Source organism: Aulostomus chinensis, chromosome 11 (assembly GCF_037954235.1).
Source record: "Aulostomus chinensis isolate RoL2024-O1b breed Wild chromosome 11, RoL_Achi_v1.0, whole genome shotgun sequence".
Taxonomy (NCBI): domain Eukaryota; kingdom Metazoa; phylum Chordata; class Actinopteri; order Syngnathiformes; family Aulostomidae; genus Aulostomus; species Aulostomus chinensis.
The window spans coordinates 2,660,604-2,683,154 of NC_141330.1; the positions used below are offsets into that span (position 1 = coordinate 2,660,604).

General features: G+C 44.1%; 2 protein-coding genes across 3 annotated transcripts in view; both read right to left on the minus strand.

The window, feature by feature from the left end:
* scap (SREBF chaperone) overlaps positions 1-11,488 on the minus strand; it is a 32,070-nt gene extending 20,582 nt beyond the window's left edge. The window contains exons 1-2 of one of the 2 annotated variants that reach the window (XM_086217700.1): positions 11,305-11,488; positions 3,442-3,642 (exon numbers count right to left, since the gene is read on the minus strand). In XM_086217700.1, coding sequence (XP_086073826.1) covers positions 3,442-3,563 — 122 coding nt within the window. In that variant the 5' untranslated portion in view covers positions 3,564-3,642; positions 11,305-11,488. Of the gene's footprint in view, positions 1-3,441; positions 3,643-7,572; positions 8,022-11,304 lie in introns of those variants that run through there. The other variant, XM_086217699.1, reaches the window with a different exon arrangement.
* A 125-nt stretch (positions 11,489-11,613) lies between these two features.
* On the minus strand, positions 11,614-15,593 carry elp6 (elongator acetyltransferase complex subunit 6). Its single transcript, XM_086217065.1, has 7 exons — positions 15,145-15,593; positions 14,948-15,026; positions 14,791-14,861; positions 14,030-14,154; positions 13,468-13,684; positions 13,214-13,378; positions 11,614-12,434 (listed from the first exon to the last, which is right to left on the minus strand). The coding sequence occupies exons 1-7, from the start codon at positions 15,196-15,198 to the stop codon at positions 12,309-12,311; spliced, it is 837 nt and encodes a 278-aa protein (XP_086073191.1). The 5' UTR covers positions 15,199-15,593; the 3' UTR covers positions 11,614-12,308.
* Positions 15,594-22,551: the final 6,958 nt, after the last annotated feature.

The following is a 22,551-nucleotide window of genomic DNA, read 5'->3' on the forward strand; positions in this document are numbered from 1 at the left end:
TGAGGAACAACCAAAAGGATTTGATGAAATCACATTTCCTGTCCAACCGTCCCCCGGAGCAACACCTCAGTGCAGCACATTACTTATCAAAGTAGACACATGAGCTCAAAATAAATGTGAATTGTATAATGGTATAGTGGTATAGTGAATAAATGTGAAGACAAAGCGTAAAGAGGGGAACACAAGGGATTACTTAGATAAAGGATTCGGTTTCTACAAACTTCTTCGAACATTTGTTCACGATCAGACATTTCTGATTTCGTGGAAAGGGGGCCTCTGTCCTGGCTCACCAGAGTGAATGCTACCTGGAAAGATCCACTCCCTCTTTTTCTTGGAAATGGTCCCTGATGAAAGGCTCCAACTGTGTGGGTTTTTTTCATTAGAAAATGTGGTGTTAGGCAACCCCGCACCTCTCAGTGGTGTGAGAAGACATGGAGTCGGACAAAACTGTCCACGGGGTCCCGTTTCTGGAGAAGAGAGTATTGGTGCGGACGCATGTAGGATTTCTTCTCGTCATGTAAAGCCACATCCCAGGATTATGAAAATCCTAATTCCAATCCTTCTATAACCCAACTGTGGTGAGCAGTACTCTCTGTCAGACTGATAGAATGTCAGTATCAGCTTTATACAGGACAATGAAATCCATCCTCGACTGAACATGTGCTGTGATGGGGGCTGGAAACTGGAGCATCCTGCAATCCATGCAGAGAACACCGGGCCGGGACAGTGGACCAGACCAGGATTCAGGACCAGCCATGAGGACTGTTGAGCCGCCCCAGCAGTGGGCCGAGTCTGGACCTCAACAAGAGCTGGTTCCAGGGCTGACATCAAGACCGGAGCACAGTCAAGGAGTGTTTGTGAGGCCGTGGATGGTGTTTTTCTGTTTGGCTTCAACTTAAGTGGTCTCCTGGTGTTCAGTTCCATCTCTTTGCTTACTCTTGTCAACAGGAAGAAACGCGATTTGCACATGCGCTGACCTGCTTCTTCAACATCCCGCTGAAAGCTTTCCGTTATTCTGCTCCAAATATAGCATGGTGACACTGCCACACTAGACAAGAGCAAAGTCTTTGAGGATTTACAGGCTTTGGGAAATTATTTCGAACAAAGAGTGGACAGTAACATACTGGCACACATGAATGAAACAGGCCTTTGTGTATTCTGCATTGAGACAGTGATTTACTCTGGAGGGCGGGAAGGCTATAGCCACTTTCCCAATTGGTAATCACACAAGCCTCTGAACTCAGAGCGCAACATTTGTTATTATGAACAGGTAGAAAAATAAATAAAATACAATGCTGTATTAAATGCTGGTCAGAGGGAAGGAGTGGCTGTTAGTCAAAGAAAGTAGTTAAAATATCAACTTATACACAGTCATAGACACTAATTGTGTTTCTGTCTCATTGTCAAGGGAATTTTGTATGTGAAAATGTGTATTGGGTGTATTTCCATTGATTGGTTTGATGCGAACAAAAAATGAGTTACATAATGCTATAAGAAGATAGCGGCAAAGGCAACCTCGAGCATGGGCTAGCAGACAGTAAAAGAACAAGAGACATCTGCCAGCAAAAAATGGAAAGAGGTCTTGAGGAAATAATTAATCGCACAAGTTGGATTTGTTCATAGGTACCAGCTAGTACCGGACATGTAGCTGAGGTCTGGAGACGAAGACCAAGTTTGGGAGAATCCGTGAAGGCGATGACAGCAGAAGGCACAGCCGGCCAGTTGAAGAGTCCCCGGGTAAGAACTTTAAAGAGGTTTCCATCTCCATTTGGTACGTTTACTCTTTTGAAAAAGGCAAAAGCCACCCATCGTTAGGTTGTTTTTATTCAGATTGTATCGACATGGGTAAATGCTGGCAACCGGCCAAAATCAATAGTAAAACAGCATCTGGGAAATCGGAAAAATATCCTGCATCCCTGATATTATTTCTAGTTAAAATATTTGCTTGTCAGTTGTATAGAAACCTCTCTTTCTCCATGTTCTCCCTCTCTCACCTCCCACCCTCCAAGGTCACTGTACCTCCACAAAGGCCTCTTTTGTGCTGATCCAGCCCCCCTTCTGACAGGCTGATAGAGAGACAGACCTCCCATTCTCACAGGCCCGCTTTCTCACAGCCCTGTGCTCTAGTACTCCTTATAACATGCCCGTTGTCAAGTTCTTTTCTTTCACTGGCCCCGGCTGGTGGTCATCTGGTCAGCACCCCTGCTGAAAGGTACTGCGAGGACAACACACAGTGGGAGCATGTGCGTGTTTCAGGGAGATTGTTTTACAATGCCTTTGTGGAGGAAGCCGGGCCAACTCTCTGACCTATGTCCTCTCTTTTGCGGAGTGATTTAGCAAGAGTAGATGTGTGCGTGTGTCAAGTGAATGTTCGTATCGTGAAGGGGGGGGGGGGGTATATGTGTGCAGATGGTCAGTTTCGATGATTTGAGCTAGTTACTTGCCTCCGCTGTTCTAACACTCACTCCACAATTCAGCCTGTCCACACGGACAAACTTTTCTTCCCAGTTTTATGGACTACATGAGGCTCTCTTCCAGACTCAACAATTATATATATCCAGCTGAACACCAGCCCACTGTCAGTCCCTCACAAATACGACATCTATATTTCAGAATCCAAATTATAGTCCTAAAACATGATTCCAAAAACTGCTGCACAAACATCAAAAAGGACAGCAGCGGCCCAGAAGCAAGTTACAGTCAGACTGTTGAACGTCTGGTTGCCTGGTCTCAAAGTCAATGCATGGAAATAATCAGTGATTCACACTGGTTTAATACACTAGTTTTTGTCTTTTTTGTTTGACAGAATAAAATACGGCAGTAAATAAGACGCTGAAGGATTTTCAAGTGCCTTAAATGAACAGTTGCTCATCAGTGGCTACAAGAGACTACAAATGTCATCGCGCTCAAATCAAAAAGAGTGCAAAGCTAGTTGTGGTGGCGCGGAAGTCATACATCCACAGCATCGTTGCCGCATAATTCAATGTTAGCTTTGTGCTCCGTAACCATTGTACTTACACTTTAAAAGCCATAAAGTGGTGCTCATTTGCCAAGATGATGGTCAAGAGCAAAAACTTTAAATCTCATAAACTTTCTGGCTTTTTTCTAAACCACATCTGATTTCAGGCCAGGGTTGATAATCCAATGTAAGAAATTCTCTTGGCTTCTGGTTGAAGGAACCCATGGCCATGCTAACTTCTGGGTTGGACTGAAAAAATACCTCAGCCCTGCGGTGCTCTGCAGGCTGCCTAAGAGCGTAAACAGTTCTAACAGGGACTCAAAGACAGCAGGAGGTGCACAAACAACCACAGCAACTTCCTAAACCACTTCAACGTTATCAACTGCTCTACTGTTACAAAACACAGGAGTGTCACGATATATCTGTGTTATTTAAAACATAAACTGAACTTCATCTCCTCTCAAGTAAAGGTGGAAACATACCAGCAGGTGAGGATGCTGGCTGAGGTGAAGAGGATGATGGGCACCGGGTAGGAGGCGCACAACAGCCCATGGCGGTAGAAGGCCGCCGAGATCTTTTCCCTTAGCTGCTCGCGCAGCGTCATCCTGGTGGGCGGGGTCAACTCCCGGCCATTGGGAAGCACTGGGCGGCCAAGGACAGGGCGCCGCGGGGCATCCAGGGACCTGTGTGTGTGTGGGGGGGGTATGAGCAAAGAGTTAAAAAGTCAATCAAAGTGTGGTGTCACACAAGAGGGCAGCTGCCAAGAAAACCTCACAATTAGAAGCTTGTGTTTCACATTCATTATGACGGCTTGTTCAAAGACACTGCGTTTGATTTCCACAGATTCACCTCAACATCTGGAGCTTCACACTGAACAACAGGGGTGGGAATCTCCAGTTTCATCAGGACACAACATCATATTGACCCTTTGCATAAAGATACGATGCTTGCCAACATGACAAAGTCTGCCAAGATATGATCGCAATTCCATTCGGATGCCTGGCATCCATATGAGACAACATCACATATCCATTTAACACAATCTTTTACATGTATACCAACTGCAAAGAGCAACTAAAATAACATTTGACAATTTTATTTCTGGAAAAGGTGCACTTGCTCAGAAATAGTAAGAGTGACTTGTCATGGGAATTTCAAAACACGATAAATCTTCAGGAAGAAGCCCAGGCTTTTATCTCCTTTAGTCACGTGAACTCGGCTGGTTCATGTTTGAGACAGGTATCTCAAGCAGACAAGCTTTTCCTTACTTTGAGCCAAAATATTGCCCAGAAAAGTCTGAAAATGATATCAAATAAGGTCTGATGGTCCCAGTCTTAGTCTCTTCACAACGGAGAAGACAGCTTTCCTCACAAAAATCAAAGAGATGTTCAATCTATCACAGGTTTACTGTACTAGGACTTTTAAAAGTCACTTCAGTCCCACAGGGATGGGAACTGAGTAACGTGATCATTACCTCTGAGAATTAGCATCACATGCCTCCGAGCTCTGTAATTCCTCTTATCACTGTCTGTATGATTTTCTGTCCGGCTCATTGCACAACAATGTCATGCATCTCCACTGTTGAAAAGGTGGATAAATGATGAGGAGCGAAGTCATTTATTTTGTTCCAATGTTCAAGCAGACATACTTTTAATCTACAGCGTTTCTACTCTACTCAGACCTGCCAGCCTGCTCTTGATCAACACTGGCAAAAGATCTGTAATGGATAGGGTGAATGGATAAATGGCTGACACTGCACATCGCAGATATTAAACTGCTTGGTGGACACACAACTGGCTCACTTTGGTCCACACAGAATACCGAAAGAATCGATAGAGAAATGAGAAGCAGAATCAAAAATGATTAATACTCTCTCTCAAACACACACACACACACACACACACACACACACACCCGCGATCACTCACTATCATACTGTAGGTTAACGGGTCAATAACTGGAATGGAGCCATCGCTACTGTTAGTGTTGAACATGTGCTTTCCCTGCTTTCACAAGTCAAAATGTCTGCTGTGAAAAGGTCCTTTTGTTCTCAATCAAATTTTAGAGGATTGACTACAGAATTAATAACCTAAATCCATAAAATCTCTAAACCACTCAAATCAAACGGGTGGGAAAATATTGGAGATGTCCTTGAGCAACCTAGGGACTGAGTGGAATACTGACATCCCATCAGCCGTATTTTTCTCATTTATAATTGAGACAACTCATGTAGATTTGAATCATCTGAGTCTGTCTACAAGACCTGGGAGCACCGCTGCATGTGAAATCTCTACAACCCAGCCAAGACACATCGTGGTAACACAGATGCCAGGTTTAGACAAGGTAAGGAATGCCTGACATAAAGTACAGATTTACTTTACTTCAGGTTAGTCTACTAAAAAACATAGCCAAGGTGTGTGTTTTAATAATTAGCATCTTGCACCCCATCAGGACCAATTCCTTGATAGAAAGAAGTAGAAGTGAATCATTCCATTTTGTTTTAAAAGCTATCGTTTTTTATCATCCAGGTCTACAAAATCTTCAACTCTCCCCAGAAAACTCAAACAACAGTAGAAGTACACATCCTGGAAGATCGATACCAGCAAAAACAAAACCTCTTTGGTGGAGGTAAATATTCTGAACCTGAATAATACTGAAAGTTCTCACTATGAAGTAAGTCTCATAGTTTTTGTTCATCAGAGTCTCTTTTGTGGTCCTGTGTGAGTGAGTGAGCGAGTGAGTGAGTGAGTGAGAGTGAGAGTGAGAGAGAGCGAGAGAGAGAGAGAGAGTGTTGTGTATAGAGGTACAGTACAGGTGTAAAGCAGGTGTCTAGATCATGTAGCTAGCGGCTTTGTCTCTAGGCAACAAAGATGCTAGCTAGCTAGGTCATTTACAGTGTAGCTGTTATCATGTTAGCAGAAAGGTAGCAGCAGAGGTCAGAGTCTGAGATGGCCAATGAGGTGATGTGCTGCGGTGAGACAAGCGCATCTACCCAGGTGGGCACCACTGCTGGCTGAGCCTTAGTTTTCACCTCTGGTAATATTGGCAGATGCATCCAAGTACAAAACACACTGCATCACTGAGCTGCTCTCTCTAGTTTCTCAAGTACAAATTAAAAAAAACACAGAGCTTAAAAATAGTCCAGGTTCTTCAAAATGTACAACCGCCTCCAATTCAACAGCAGGTCTCGGTGGCAACACCAGCCGTAACACAAACACACAGAGTCGGGCTGTGACAGGGCTGCTCTGTGCTAAACAGCTAATGACACACATACTGCTTGTGTTGACACATATGCTGCAGAGCACAGGCAGGGTGTGTGTTAAACACACAGCTCATTCAGCAGGCAAAAATGTGAGGACACATCCCAACTCTACGAAACACACCATTCCGGTCGAGCAGCTAGACGGAAGCAAAGGTGTAGTGGCGGTCATCTCATCTGTCACAGCCATCAGCTTCTCTTACGAGACAGCAGGTTTAGTTCACTTCCTGTTTAAAAGGGACGTCCATTGCTAAGTTCATCAACACAAACGCAATCATTATTAATTCAAGTACAAATGAAAAAAAAGAACGAGTCACAAATTTTGTTTATTTGTTTTTTGCTATGGAACCTGCACGTGCTCCAACACTGCTGGGCTACTCTTAAGAGTGTGCTCCATCCTCCACTGACTTGCATGAGAAATCAGCAAGACAATCAAAACCAATAGACGGGGGGTTGAAACGTAGCTTCCTGAAGGGGGTTATTAGCTTTTATTTGTGGCTCCTACAACAGTTTTCCTCTGGCATCAACCAGAATGAGAAATCAACGGAGCGGTGCAGGAACGAGTCCTAAATCCCAGAAGTAAGCATTGTTGAGCATCAGCTTCCATCGCCTCCACAGCTCACGGTTTTCAGTTCAAGGCCTGGAATGACGTCCGTGATTAATGTGACACCTGAAGGTTTTGTTCTACGACATTAAAAATACGTCACAAAATACCACACTTGAATTTTAAAATGTTGAAGTATCTTAAAAATGCTAACACGCGGCTAAACGGGCCTACAGAGGATGGGAAGTGTGAAGCTCAGCTGTGGCGATATTCAAGTCATGTGTCCATGTACAATATACTGTGTCCATACCGCCACAATGCGAATCCCCTGAGAGTCATTAAACTAAAAGTATGCATATAATTCAATCGTGTTGAATGAACAGCAGAGTGGACACGGCTCACTAATATGACTTTGTGTTTGACTGAAGGGTGAACAGAAGCTTTACGTCAAAATAAAATCCGAGTTATATCTTTGTTTAATGTTTGCTTCTATCACTTCAAACTAAATCAGGTCCTTCTGTTCCTCTTATCTCCACCGAATGTTGACTTGTCGGGCCAATCTCAGCCCTGTTTGTGCAGCTCAGGCTCCGCTGCCTCTAGTTACACACAGCTCTATGGGGATATCTGACTGGGCGCCTGACACACCTAAAGCAGTTAGATTGCACAGCATCTCCCTCCTTTGACAGCTTCACCAACTATCTGCTTCAGTTTCTTACATGAGCAGCAACATATTATCTCACAACGCCAAGAAATAACATGACAGCTCTGTCCCATCACACAAGCCTCGCACTCTTCAGACGAAGACCGTACCTGCTAACGGGAGACCAGGTTATCTCCCTGCCTCGCAGCCGTTTGCATCCGCTGAAAGCAGCAGCACTCGGTTTTTTTAGCTTCAGAGGTGCTTGGTGGTTTATGTGGTGCTCCCCTCTTGATTCAGACAAAGTGTGTGGCTGCTCCGCTCGCCCCCCTGGGAGCAATGGAAACATTCCCCAGGAGGAATTCACCTCAGGAGTCTCTCGGATCTGCTGTTATAAATACACTATACAGTAAACACAGCAACGTCCCAACCGGCTGGCACAATGGGTTCTAACGAGGTCAAAAGAGCCGGACTTTGAGATGAAGCCTTTCTGCTCCCTGTCTCTGAAGGAACTCTCAGTCAGGTCCTGCTCCTGCTCTTCGTCTCGCAAGGGAAAACTTTCAATGAATGACTCCATCTCCCCAGTTTACTGAGGGCTGTGGTGTTTCGTAGCTGCAGCAGCCAAGCCTGATTTGGCAAAGGCTCAGCAGCATCTCCGTCAGTGAACTAATCCGGGATTGAACCCATCGGAAACTCAACGAATAGCACTCAGGCCCTAAGGCCACCCCTACTACTCCCTCCTCCTCTGCTCATACTGTAGCTCTCAGGCAGTCTATCCTGTACGTGGTGGCGTGCCAAGACCTTCACATCTCAAAGAGAGTTTGAGGGAGGCTTCAAAGACCAAAACAGACCAGCTAGAGACCAAGTCCTGGTTAAATGTTGTTACAGGCTGCTGAGTTTATGTACTCTTCAGCCCCTTTGGCAAGCGACCAGCAATTGTTTGGAAATCCTTTGCTGTCTGGTTGGATGTATTTGTGGGATATACGGGCTACTACTGTGGAGGAAACAAAAATAGCATTTCTGCACACACCCAAGCAACCACAAATAAATCTGAATGGCCACAACATGGAAAATGTCTCAGCTCAGGAACACTTTTGCACAAAGAAAGGTCTATACATCCGAGATGCTAGCACACTCAGTTGCAACCAATACAAGCAGTGTTTCACAGTGTTTAAAATGGCAAGTGCATTTTCTTTCAAGAGACTTCATAATTTATTGATATCAATTTGCTTAAACCTTATTGTAAACTTGTGAACAGTATTTACACAACTTAGAAACCACCACATTTGCAAATACCCAACACTAGAAAAAGATCAAGCACATACAGCAGCTCACCTCTTTTCCACACTTCCCAAAACGCCCAACTTGAAGGCATCTCCAGGGCTTAAAGATTCCAATGGCATCCTCAGAAACTTTCTGTGTATTGAACGTCTTCACGTGCCAAAAACCACACCGATATCTCTGACATGGCAGAGAGAGCTTTATGCTGCTCCAGTACTCGACATAACTGCATCAACATTCAGGGCCATCATTGCATGATGTGGACGCATGCTCCTCTAATCAGCGCAGCCCATTAGTCCTCTTATAAATGCAGCTATAAGCTCAACACACTCCAACACAGCCTTTACATACAGAACTGACGACAAGAGAGAGAAACGCTCTGTCAATCAGTAACCGTACAGTAACAAGGAACGGTGTCTAACAGGCGGTCCCCACTGACAGGTACAGGTCGGGAAGCCTTCTCGTTCTCTATAATTGTGGGTTAGAACCGGCACGTCTTTAACAGAATGTTGCACTGGCTAGAGTTGCAAAAGTCATATTTTTCAAGCTATGCAGTGGTTGAAAATAATTTAATTTTTTTTTAACCCATTAGTGTTACAGTACATCAACATTATACTAACACATAAAATTTCATTTAAAACTTAGAAACTATACTTCTACTTCGATTACATGTTACTCAAATGGTGCATAATAAGGTCAGACATATTTTCAAAAACTGTAAAGTGTAAAAATGTGGAATTTAAGCTAATTAGCTAATAAACTACCACATTACCATTTTCTGAAATGCCTGAGTGTAACTTGACGATCAGTTAGGACCACAAACAGTGCTGAAGATGTCTGAGTTACAAACAAATTACTGTGCAAAGTTTTTGTACTTGAAAACATTAAAGCATTCAAGCCCCCCCCCCCAAAAAAAACAATTATGGTAATTTTAAAAATAATTCTATGATAGCTATAATAATAACAAAATAATAAAAGGACACTCTTTCAGTGTGATAATTGCTAAGAATGATCAGAATTTGACATTAAAGCTAAGACATGAAAAATATCAAAATATACTAAATAAATAAAAAACTAAAATCCAAATAACCACAAAAACCATTTGGTGATATTCTTGCATAAAGAAATGCATGTAAATGCAGTGGGACATACACTGAGGCAAGCACCATTTGTACTTTCCAGAATTGATAGTCATTATTTTGACATGTCTAAACCTATCAATTTAATTTTAATCGATGTGTAACAAGCTCATATGTTCATCCACCTCTAGTTGGAGACATTAAAACCAACCGAACGGGGGGAAGCAGTGAGACGTGAACACACGCAGGGATAAAGAGGCTGATGCAACCGTGTCGCAACATCACCTGCTGAGAACAAGTGAACGCTGTGAGCCGCAGAATACTGAAAAGCCTCCATCATAAACACTATTATTAATTTATCGTATTCAGACGACACAGGAGAAAATAGCGTGAGACACACCACAGGTTCTCTTCTGTAGTAAAGCTATGAACCAGTCTCCTGACAAACTACTTAACAGGACAGTGGGTCTCCAAGAAGACCTTAGGCACTATGTAAATTATAGCTTTTGACAAAAGTGACGTGAGGTGTCAGAATCATCGAGTCAGTGTACACAAGTAACATCACAACATGCTACATCTCCATGTTATTCAATTCTCAGTAGATACACAAGAAAAAAGAGCCTTAATCAAAACCAAACCCCTTCTCTGTATGCGGCTGTCAGGTGTCAACATGCTACCTTTGCTACTGCTGGTGACAGCTAACATAACATTGGCTAAGCTAGCAGTATAAGGCAAGGTGTACACGAAGTCGGCTAGCAGGTTAGAGAGTTTCAAAAATATTAAACGAACCCAAAGGTAAAGACCCATGGGTTTTAACAAAAACATTAAAGTAAGATAAATATTGATCAAATAAAAGCTGCCAGCCCAACCGCTACGTTAGCTTAGCGTTAGCGGTTCAAGGCTAGGTTACAAAGCCGCACTGAAGAAAATGCCTTTCAGAATACAAGACCTAACTTTTCCCGACATAATTTTATTTACTACGTTCATAACCACAGCAAAACAAACATTTCCCTTTATTTTTATGAGTAACAGTTGCATTTCTTTTTTCTTTCCCTTTTTTTTTAATTACGAGAGACATAATCTGGTGACTGGCGAGTAAATGGGCTTATATCAATATCTGGCTAGCAAGTTCAGAGCTTTGTTTCCCTCCATATCGGTTAGAGATTTACAACTTGATTACCAAAACTCATAAATCGGGGTTATTTGTGCTTTATGGGCTCGATTTAGCAACGCTCATTGAAATGGTTGACTGTTCAGTTTGGTGCCAGCAGTGCCTCCTACAAGCGTTAGCTTAGTTAGCATAGTGGCGATGTTACATTGTGAAACTTAATGAGGGGGGAGTCCAGGACTTCTCCGGTATAACAAGGCAAAAAAAAAAAAAATGAAGCGTGAAACCTCTGCAAACGCAACCTGACAACGAGGAGCGTGACGCCTCTTATCTAACTTCACGGAGAGATAAGGGAAGCCCACAACCTTCCATGCTTCCCAACGCCACCACCACTGTGCTAACTTTACCAAACAAGCTAACAGCGCGAGTAGACTTGCCTGGACAAACTTCAGAGGTCCCCGGTTCCTGTTGTGGTCCAGCCGGGTGAACAGATCGGCGCTTAACTCCTTTAAGAAATTAGCCGTGAGTCCGCTTGCATGCTTCGAGTCTGATGCTGACATGCAGGACCAGTGCTTGATCTCCTGTTTGTCAAATCCAGTGAGACCTCTCCACTCCGACCTCTCACCCGGTAGTGTGGACGGGAGGAGGGCGCCCTCTAGTGTAAATGCAGGTGTCACGACGACATCAACCAAGTGTTTGGATTTTTAATCATCCTCCAGTGATAAGAGGACAGAGTAGATATATAATCGTTTTATTTTTTTAACATGAAAAGAATCAAAATGTGCACATTGTTTATTTCTCCACATCTTCACCACATACAAGGTACCTACATATTATACCGATGCACTTCCTCTTCCTTTACTCTCTGGAACATCTGTTTACACACTGAGGAATTCTTTATCAACATTTGCAAGTGCATATTTCACAAAAATTAACATCAAACGATGCAGTTTGATACAACACCAACAGTATTAGAGTAAAACAGTCAGTCAGTCTTAACTGAACCACATACACCCTAACATACAGGCATATGTGAGCCCATTTTCTGTGACTTTATTTTTCAAAAACTTTATCAAGGTGCGGAATTTTATTTATTTTTTTTTTTTACAAATTCCATGGCTTTTGCAGGTTTTTCATGAACCAATGAACCCTGAACAAAGTGTTTACTTAGAAAGAGAAATGTCAACACAGGAAAAAAACTGACAATCGAGTCATCCCAATATTAAAACAGTGTTCCGTCATAATATTTTACTTTAAAAAAAAATTTAAAAACAATCTGTGAAGAGGGCATTAATTCAAAGGTTTGTGTCCTCACTCTCAGTCGTCTGCAGTCCAGACTGGACACCAAAGAGAACCAGTCGAACCCCAGCGTGCCTGTGGCTGGTACGCTCAGCCTTGGGCAGGTGAAGTGGCTGGTCAGCTGTAATGTGGAACACTGGCACTAGAGAACAGCACTGGATGTCCCCCGAGCGAAGAAGGAGGCTCCTTTATCGTGGACTTTGTACTGAAAGAGTTGTCTGTGCGTGTGTTGGCCGCCCACTTGACTCCTCCTCCAACACACTTCCACCTGAACCCCGACATGTATGATGAGAGTTATTATTCTTGTCACATACATGACATTATTACAAATGCTGGGGAAGGTTTTCCTGACTGTGGTGCTGATCCTGCTGCTGCGAACACAAGCTGACAGTGACTGCGTTTGCACAGACGCCAATAACCTGACCTCATTCTGAACGACGCAATATTTTGATGGAAGGCGTTTCCAGGCGTTTGCCATAGAATCCACTCATATTCCTGTTTACGTCCAACAAGGCAAAGTCTGGATAACGACTGGAAGCATTTTGGCCATGTTGCTTCATTTGGAGTTTGGTTGCTAAAAATGCAGAATTCAGCAGTTTTCAGTCCCTGGTGTGTGACTGCTGCATGTGATGCAGAAATGCTGCAAAGATACACAGGAACTGAGATAGAGTTTCTCACAGCTCCAAGTACTACAGAACTATTCAGAATAGAAATAAATATAAATATAATAGTGCAAGTGTGTGACATAAAAACATAATATATGACAAAAATGAGGATGCAACTGAGAGCAGGGGCTGCAAGGGGCTGCAAGGGGCTGCAAGGGGCTGCAAGGGGCTGCAAGGGGCTGCAAGGGGCTGCTGCGCGGCGCCCGCACTCGGCACTATGCCACGACACTTCTGCCACACGTGCCACTCCCCTTGTGAATTGTACAACGCCGTCCCTTGACAACACGATGGTTCCGCTCGTTGGCCAGAACCATGCTCGGAAAATTTTCAAGAACCTGCACCTAAATTAACAGAAATGCCTTACGAACACAGGACCACACACCTGTCCGTGGATGTCCCTGCAGTAGCCGGTGGGGAGACCCTGTACGTGCAGAGCAAGGCTACACTGGTGCCTCAGACCCTTCAGGAGCCGCTCTGATCCTTCGTCATCTCCAGTGTCTTCCTCGTCCTCGTCACCATCGCAGCGCACCAGCATCACCACATTCCCCTGCAGTTTAGTGAGGGTGTCGATCGAGTAACCGTGTGTCCACATCTCAAACAGAAGAAATAAAAACCGTCATGCTTTGACAGTCTGACCTGCAGCTGGGAGCAGACGGCGGCCCGGCAGTAGTGGCTGAAGTCCAGCACGGCTCCGATGCTCACGCCCAGACTCAGCAGCACACTGACGTCATCCACCAGTAACACCGGGGGCCCCCAGGCCTCCACACCATCAGCCCCCTCCTCAACCTCACCAGAGCTTCTTAAACCAGACTGGACGAACTCGAAGAGGCCACGCAGGCCGACGGTGGGATCCCTGGAGGTGGTGAGAGGAGACGACTTCTAAGAGTAACACCCAAACCCTTCGGAGCCCTTTCAAGGTACCACACCAAACATTTCCAGACTCCATTCTTCCTCCATCACCTAGATTATTGCGACCGTATGAACAAAACATCAGATTATGTTGAAAACAAAGCAAATGTCAAGGCGCATAAATGAAAAATACACACTTATAACTAAATAAAAAGGTCAACTGCAGCTTTGACCAAAGACTGGAAATAAGTGACATCCAACAAGGTAGCAACATTTTATGAATGGGAATTCTTTACAAAGATGCCAATCGGTGTAAACTAAAAAAATAAAAGGATTATTATCCTTTTACCTGAGGAAGTCCAAAGCTTGACTTCCTGTTTTCGTGACTTGAGGATTTAAAAAAGACAGCGACTCGCTGAGTCCCTCCAGGAATATCAGCTGACCTTTTTCCTTCGCCTGTGTTAGACTCACACCCTGAGGAAACACACACACACACACACACACACACTTGGATTTTGAAAACGTGCAACATTAATCTACCCCCCACTCATATTTCTATTATTAATATTCACGTGGCAGAACAAAGCTGTAATAAAAACATTTTAAAGGTAAGTTGTGTTTCCAAGCTCATGTGATGAAATTCCACTAAAGCAGGTTTGAGGATTCAGAATCACGTTTAGGCGTTGAAACAGAAGTTAAAACTTAAACGTAAAGAGATGATATATTCAATTTTACTCACTTAATTCAAGGTTTTTTACATTGTCATCTTTTTTACTGAAGGACAGAATTTGTGTTTTCTTAATCTTAGTTTGTCCATTCTTTATATTTAATATCTATTTAACTATTGTTATGGCTATTATGGGCTTCTAATCAATTTCATTACATTGTTATCACTTGGTTTTTGTCACATCAAATATTCTGAAATTGTTTTTGATCTTTTTGTTGTTGTTGTTTTAGCGGTTGCAGTGTTCAAGGCCCTGACTTGAGCCGGGTGTGTTAGTGCACACTGATGGACAACCATCTAGTGCACTCAACAACTCTCTCACAAACACACACACACACACACACACACACACACACACACACACACACACACTAGGGGAGACCCACCAGTCTCTGACTGACTGCACTGTAGTGGCTGAAGGACTGCACCAGACCCAGGAAACACACCCTGCAGCGGGCTGAGGGAGAAGCGACAGCAGCCTGAACATGACGTTCCGATGTCTTTATTTATTTTTGGCGAAGCCCCAAGGGTAGAACAACTCACCTCGCAGGTAAAACGACAGGAAGTGATGGATAAGGAAGGAGGCATCACTCTGTCTGTCAGAGACCAAGACAAACTCTCCCTGTAGGACACCAGCATGTTTAAACACAACAAAGCATAAAGAACGTTACCACGGAGGACGGTGTCAGATTTGTCTACGTAAACGTTGTCCTGGAAAAAAAAAAGTCCTCATAGCCGACCTTGGTGAAGTTGTCTGGGCTTGAGTTCAGGATGCTGTTGAGCTCTGCAAACATTGCTAGCCTAGCCACACAGTTTGATTAGCCTGTCCGTAAGCAAAGTAAACTAATTATGAGGAGCTGTTATCCACAAATTCCGAATCACACAGTAATGGTCCCGTAAAATTAAAATGTCAGAGTTGAAATTTAAACCATTATCAGGCAATTTTAAGCGTCTCTCTCTCTCTCTGTTAGCTGCTGCCCATGTCAGCCTGCTTGAGACCAAAGATGCGTAAATACCAACGAAGAAGTGTCACTCCGCTCACGACTGCTTACGGTCCTGGATCGTTCGCGCTATTTTTCCCCTTTATAACCTGAAACACTTTATCTTCAGGCTAAAATTACAAGTATGTACGCATTTAGGCTTAGAGAAATGAGTGACGACTCCGTCAGAAATCTTTCTTGGTTGAGAGATGAACGCCTCTAAAGTAAATAGACAATCTTTGCTGTTAGCGCATGGCCTCTTCTTCGTTGGTTTCTTGTTGAGCTGCAGACAGCGCCTCCCGCTGGCAGCCCGCCATTTATAAGAGTATATTCTACTACTACTACTACAACTACTACTACTACTACGGCTACTTCTACTACTACAACGAATAATAATAATAAAGATAATAATATAATAATAGTAATAATAATAATAATAATAATAATAATAATAATAATAATAATAATAGTAATTTAAGACTTATTTTATTGAATATTGTACTGATATCTTTTTACCCCTTGTTGACTGTAAGACTTTGGCTTTATATGTATTTTTGATTTATCATTGATTTGGACTGGTTCATCATCATCATTATTATTAGTAGTAGTAGTAGTAGTAGTATTTCTGGGCAGCACGGTGGAGCAGTGGTCCTCACTGTGGCCCCCAGCAAGAAGGTTGTGGGTGGAGCCCCGGCTGCAGCACGGGGTCTTTCTGGGTGAGTCTCCATGTTCTCCCTGTTCCTGCTGGGTTCTCTCTGGTACTCCAGCTTCCTCCACAGTCCAAAGACATCAAGAGGGGACCAGGTTAATCCAGACTCTAAATTGACCGTAGGCGTGGCTGGGAGAGCCAATGGTTGTCTGTCTCTATGTGTTGGCCCTGCCATGGACTGGTGACCTGTCCAGGGTGAACCCCGCCTCTCGCCCGTTGACGCTGGGATAGGCTCCAGCCCCCTGCGACCCTTTACTAGTAAGAAATAAGCAGAAGACGGCGACGATGGATGGATCTAAACAGGACTGAAGGGCCATCTGACTCCACATACTAATACTCAAAATTAATAAAACTGAGACTGTTTTATTATTCCTTTGTTCAGCCAATGAAAATGTGCTGTTGAATACTTCACGCTTCCCGTAAAGCAGATGTGAAGCTCATTTCCTTTCCTTTACTACATGTGGATGAACCGTGGAAACATGAATTATCAAGTATCCTACTTCAGGTCATGAAACATTGAGGACACCCAGCTTTAATTCTCCAGCAGACCTCATTCGCTCCACCTTGCTTCCTGCTCCACCGGGGACGCATTTAAGTGGCAGAGGAAAGAGGTTCTCCTCGGACCACAGATTGTATGTTCTCCATTAAAGCGACGGAATGAAGCAAAGAGGAGTCTGCAGCACCGAGCGGAGCACCTCAGCAGCTCCAGGTTTCACTTAGAAAGACACTCTTTGTTCAGATACGCTCAACATTTTTAGGGAATAAAACTGTTTTCCAACAACCTCTGAGCTATGGTGTGTAATTATTCTCTCTGAATACATGAACAAGAGTGTCACTGAGATTCGAATATACTCTTAGTAGGGGGCGCTATGGGAGTGGAACCTTTGACCAGTGACATCAGGTGCCTTCCACGATGCTTTCCTTGTCTCTGATATCTGTCACGTTATCTCTCTTTCGTAGATTTGAGGTTTCGATCCGACACTTTCATGTGACAGATTTCAGGCAGAAATATTCTCCCCGCCGTGTCTTCAAGTGGGATCAGATTCATCCGTCTTACGTCGTGGATTCGTTCAGGACGGCAGGGCCGTCGTGAGGAGGCAGCAGATGGCGGCGCGGCGCTCCTAAACAGCGATCCAAGGCTGCAAATGTAATCTGTGTTTTGATCAATAAACATGCTTATTGATCGAAATGGCCGAGGAGATCGTCCCATGGCTGGTGTCCGTGAATGAGCCCCTCCCCCCGGTCAGGTGACACAGTCAAGTCTCCAAACTCCACTGGGCTTTAATCTGCAAACTCAAGTATAAGAAGAGAAGTACTGCACTGAATATACATGTTGTAGAATTGAGTCACGTGACACACCTGTTGGCTCACGTCTCAAATTCTGCCGTCCAATATGAGAAATGGAAGCACAAAGACATCCTTTTTTCACCACTTGGGGGCAGTAGAACAAGGCGTGAGAACAGCACGTTGAAACCGTGGTTGCTATGGTGAACAGGTTCCATTGCCTCCCCAGCAGACATTTGGACTGTGTTCACCTGGAATATCACGAATGCAAAGACCTCAGGCACAGAATCAGAGCTACCCAGGGACCTGTTGTACTTTATAAATGACCCCTGACATCACGCTGACTTGATTTAGTGAAACATTTCAAATTCTAATTAAAAAAGGTGAAAAATATAGATTTTTTTCCCCTTGTTTTTATAAAGACAGAATTAAAAGTTGCTAAATAAATGGCCAAAATAATCAATAGGGACTCCCAGGGGTTCATTCTGGCGTGACATGGTGAGGAATGACGTCATATCTCAAGTAAGGACTTGATTTAAAAAAAATAATCACCCAGGCTCAGTAACTTATGAAGTATTATATTCTTCTCGTGTACACAACCATCGATACTGCACTGTGAGTCAGATATGAGGGAGCTGAAATCACGCTGTCATGGGAGAAGAGTACAAGAGAGCAATCCAATGAGTTTTCATCGACTCGGCGTCTCTGTCAAACTGCCTCTCTTTCTGCTGAAGTTGCTCGCACAAATGCTACAAATAAAAATAAAATAAAAGCATCAATAAGTTCACAGCACCCGTATGAGACTGTAAACCAAAGGTCAGAGGTCAGATTTATGTGCGTATACATACTCTCTTTGCTTGTTTTATTGCTTGTATTTGCATCCATACAGATTTTTTTCATCATCAGTTTTGTAAGGGGAATATAAATGAATGCACTATTACTGATTATTGATTCTCAAGTCCCAACAATCTGTCATTCATTTACAAGTTAACAATTGTGTGATTAAAATTAGATGATTAAATGATCTAAATGCCATTATTTGTTTGGGGACCAGGAGACACAGAACAAACTGAACTTAAAACGTGACCCCAAAAAGCAAACTCTCAAGTCAACTTCATGTAAAAGCTGCAGTTTGCAATCATTTGATGTTCTCTGATGAAAACTAAGCAACAACACTCGTTCCTTTTCTGGAGCCCGGTTGCCTTCAGTCCTCTGAATCTCTGGGAGCTTCCAGCTGGAACCAGACATCAGTCTCACCTGACAGAAGCTGGTCAGTACTTGAAAAAGAAAAGTATCAATGTTAAAGGTGTTTGGATTTCATGTAGTGTGGATGATAACATGAGCAAGTGTTGATGGTTGCTTGAAATACGTCGCTGATGTCACACAACAACAACAACACAACTTAAAACTGTAAAAATACACACGTCAGTACGCCGTGTCGGACTGATGATGACATCAGCCGTGACCCTGACATTGAACTGAGCAGGTCATGACAGCACCTTTGCTTTCCTTCAACAAAATGCAAACAAGTTTTCAGTTCTTCTGAGTCCCGTGTTCATCTTCGGCAAATCAAACTGGAAACAAACCCCACCAACTCTGTCGTTCCCTGGATGAGAGCTTCAGCTGATCCTGTCAGTTTCAGCGTTGAACGTGAGACGTGGGGTCATCACGGGGTCGGAGGTTTCGGCGTCCGCGGCTTTGACCTGTGAAGCTCGTTGATCATGGAGACAGGTAGTGAGTGGGTGCTGACAGGGCTGCAGGTAGAACGACAGAGTGAAGGCGGGTACACGTCATCCTCCCACCGCAGGACCCGGCCCTTAGCTCGTCTGGGGCCGTTTGTAGTCTTAGCACGTGGTACTTCGGGGGTTTGAGGTTTCGTTTTGGGCACCCGGTAAAGAAAGACATCATACTGGGCGAAGGAAGTCTTGGAAGGCTTGAGCTTAGTCCGCCCAGCAAGGTGGAGCTCCAGGTCGATGGTCACCTTACAGCACAGGAACACACAGATTATCAACACGCAAATACACAAGAAATAGAAACAGACATGTTGTTACATTTCCATACGAGCTTTTGTTATTATCTTCACTTATCTCGCTCAAATAAATGAGGTTGTTTCAGCCTCTGCTGATACAAGAGGGAAGAGACAGAAGGTGTTCCAGTCCGTTCACGAGAGGGTTGGTCGAGCACCGCACCGTCCTAACATGAAGACTCTTAGATCGTGCTGATCCGCAGCAGTTAGAAAGCAACATGCAGAAACAACGACGCATCAAAAAACCCCTAAAATGAAACTTTAGTGAAGTGCATCTTAATTCACTCAATAATAATAATAACAAAATGGATCAGAGGACCACAAAACTGGCTAAAACGGTTAGAAAACTGAATGGGAACATGTTTTAACATGAGGTGAACTCGCTCATGACTGATCTCACCACCGCGACTGTTCAGTAAAATGCAGTCAAACTGAGGAGGAGGCACAAGTCAAAACATTCAAAATGATTTTGCACCTTCTCAAGTGTTCGCCGTCAGGTCTTCGTATCACACCTTTTCCCTGGTGGAGTCCGGTGCAACTCTGAGGATGCCCTGAGGGCGTGGCTGCTCCAGCACCACCTTCCACCCTCAGCTCCAAACCCAACCTTGACAATACCGAAATCTGTTGATCCAGATGGTGACTGTTCCTGAACCCTGACCAGACCTTGACCGTAGCTCTGAGAAGTGCCCTTATCGGCCCTTTGAACTGCGTTTGGAAGTTTTTGCTTCGGTTCTGATGTAAATTTCATGCTCCCCAAAACAACAACAAAGAAAAACCAGAAGCAGCGAAAGAAGAGCAGTTCACCTTGTATCGTATCAAAATTCAACCAACTCATGAGTCCTGTTGAGCCCCACCTGACATTCCTGCGGGGCCACTCCAACCCCAGAGTACCCCAAACTACCCCGCAAGACCTCCTACAGGGGTTATTCCTGCAGTCTGAACAATCACAAAGGAGCAGACCACCCGAAAACTTCCCACGAGCTGCTGTGGTGGAAAATGGGCTGGAATTGGTATGAGCTGCTTTGGCTGAATTGGCAAGGGAAAGGTGACCGTTGGTAGAAACACGTTATCGAGATTAAGCCACACTCCCGCCAACACCTTTTGATTGACAGGTGGTCCACTCTGGGAGAAGTAGTGAAGAAATACTAGTAGGTAAAGATGGAGCTCACACAAAGAAAACCCAACATCATGAGGGCGACAACAACCAGGCACTATCTGAGACTGGGGGCCTTATAGACCCCAACAGCTGGGTCACACCACTCCCTCGCTTGTCTGAAGTCACTGCCATCACGCCTCCTCGCTATTAAACCAGTCACTCATTCTCATGTTGTGCAAGAGGAGTAGGAGGAGGGGGTGGTACTTTGCCTTTGACTGGTAATGTATCGCTCAATTTCCATCAGAAAAGAAGCCAAGGGGTCCCGTTCTGATCAGCAGCATTCCTCCGAGCCTCATTAGTAAACTAGGCTGTGCCAGAACCCCCCCCCCCCCTTTCTTGGTTCCATCTCTTTTCAGAAGACTTTGTGAATCACACTGTGTGTGTAATTCTATATTGAGTGCATGTTTCTGTGTGCACATATACAAGTGTGTGTGTGTGTGTGTGTGTGTGTGTGTGTGTGTGTGTGTGTGTGTGTGTGTGTGTGTGTTGGTGTACATGTAAATCTGCTTGTACATCTCGTGTCTATTCCTGCTTGTGTTACCGCATACACATATGCATGACTTGTGCGTTTCTGTGTGCATGCCTTCATCACACACCGCTACGTTGTGAGTGCGTCTGCATCAGCCAATCACGAAGGCCCCTTCTGGGTCCTAACAACATCATTCCACCACATCATCAGCCAATCAGGAGCTGCTGATGTCTCCCAAATCCCAGTAGGTTTCACTCGAACAGAAAGAGGAGAAGAAAAAGAAAAAAATATCTTGACACGCCATCACTCTGCTCTCCTTCGTTTTCCGTTCTTCTTCTTCTATCGTCTAATCGCTCCACGCACCCTCATTACCCCTGAGGGCATCGCTCTCCTGCAGGAATGACAGTTGGACTCAGATGAAATGACCCTTTTGTATCATCAAGCCATATCATTATTTTGACTTCTACTTTAATACTCTGGTGTGACCTGAATTGGGTTAAATGTTAATATGGTGACACTGCTGCTGTAATAAACTGCCATAATGAGGTGATTCAGGCTTTCACTGCCAGACAGGCTACAATCAGTGTAAAAAAACACAAGACCTGCTACAGCGGTCATTATATTACACTGAAACGCAGTGTGACAGTGTACAAACTACTGATTTAACGCTGGGATTAGAAACTCTTGTGGTAGTTTTAGTTACTGGGGGTCACAGTGGTAGGAAAGGGTTAAATAATATGAAAAATTATCTTCTCATCCAAAAGACCAGAGACTACCATCTGATGAGAGTCATGATGAAGACGACGCTGTGTGTGAGCATGTGAGCGTGTGTGTGTGTGTGTGTGTGTGTGTGTGTGTGTGTGTGTGTGTGTGTGTGTGTGTGTGTGCGCGCGCCATGAGGCAACTGTAAGTGACAGCTGTGTAGGGAAAGATTAGGGTCGTCTGAAGAGATTGAAGGGTGTAACATTCACCCTAATGTGGAGTTGAGAGCAGTTTTAATGCTCTCATTCAACACTTTATTTCTAGATGAGAGTAAAGCTGCATAAGCGTTTCCTAATCTGTCCCATAACTCCATCTATGCGTGTGTGTGCGTGCGTGTGTGTGTGTGTGTGTGTGAACGTAGAGGACGACTATAGGTCACTGAGTTTGGGTGTCTTCCTCTCAGCACAAGAGGTGGTTTCCAGAGCAACAGCGCCCTCTCTGTCTGAAGATGCCCGTTATCGCCTACACACAGTTGCCTCATGGCGCGCGCGCACACACACACACACACACACACACACACACACACACACACACACACACACACACACACACACACACACACACACACACACACACACACACACACACATTCACTCAAACTTACAAAGATTCAGACAAACAAGTGTAGTTAGCAGCACATGGGCGGGTCTTCTGGGGATGCACACCCAGTACTCTTAGGTCTGTTTCGTCTTTGGTCAAAAAAAAAAAAAAAAAGATGAAATAAGGGATTTTAGCAACCGCTGTGTTGCCTAATTTGCTCA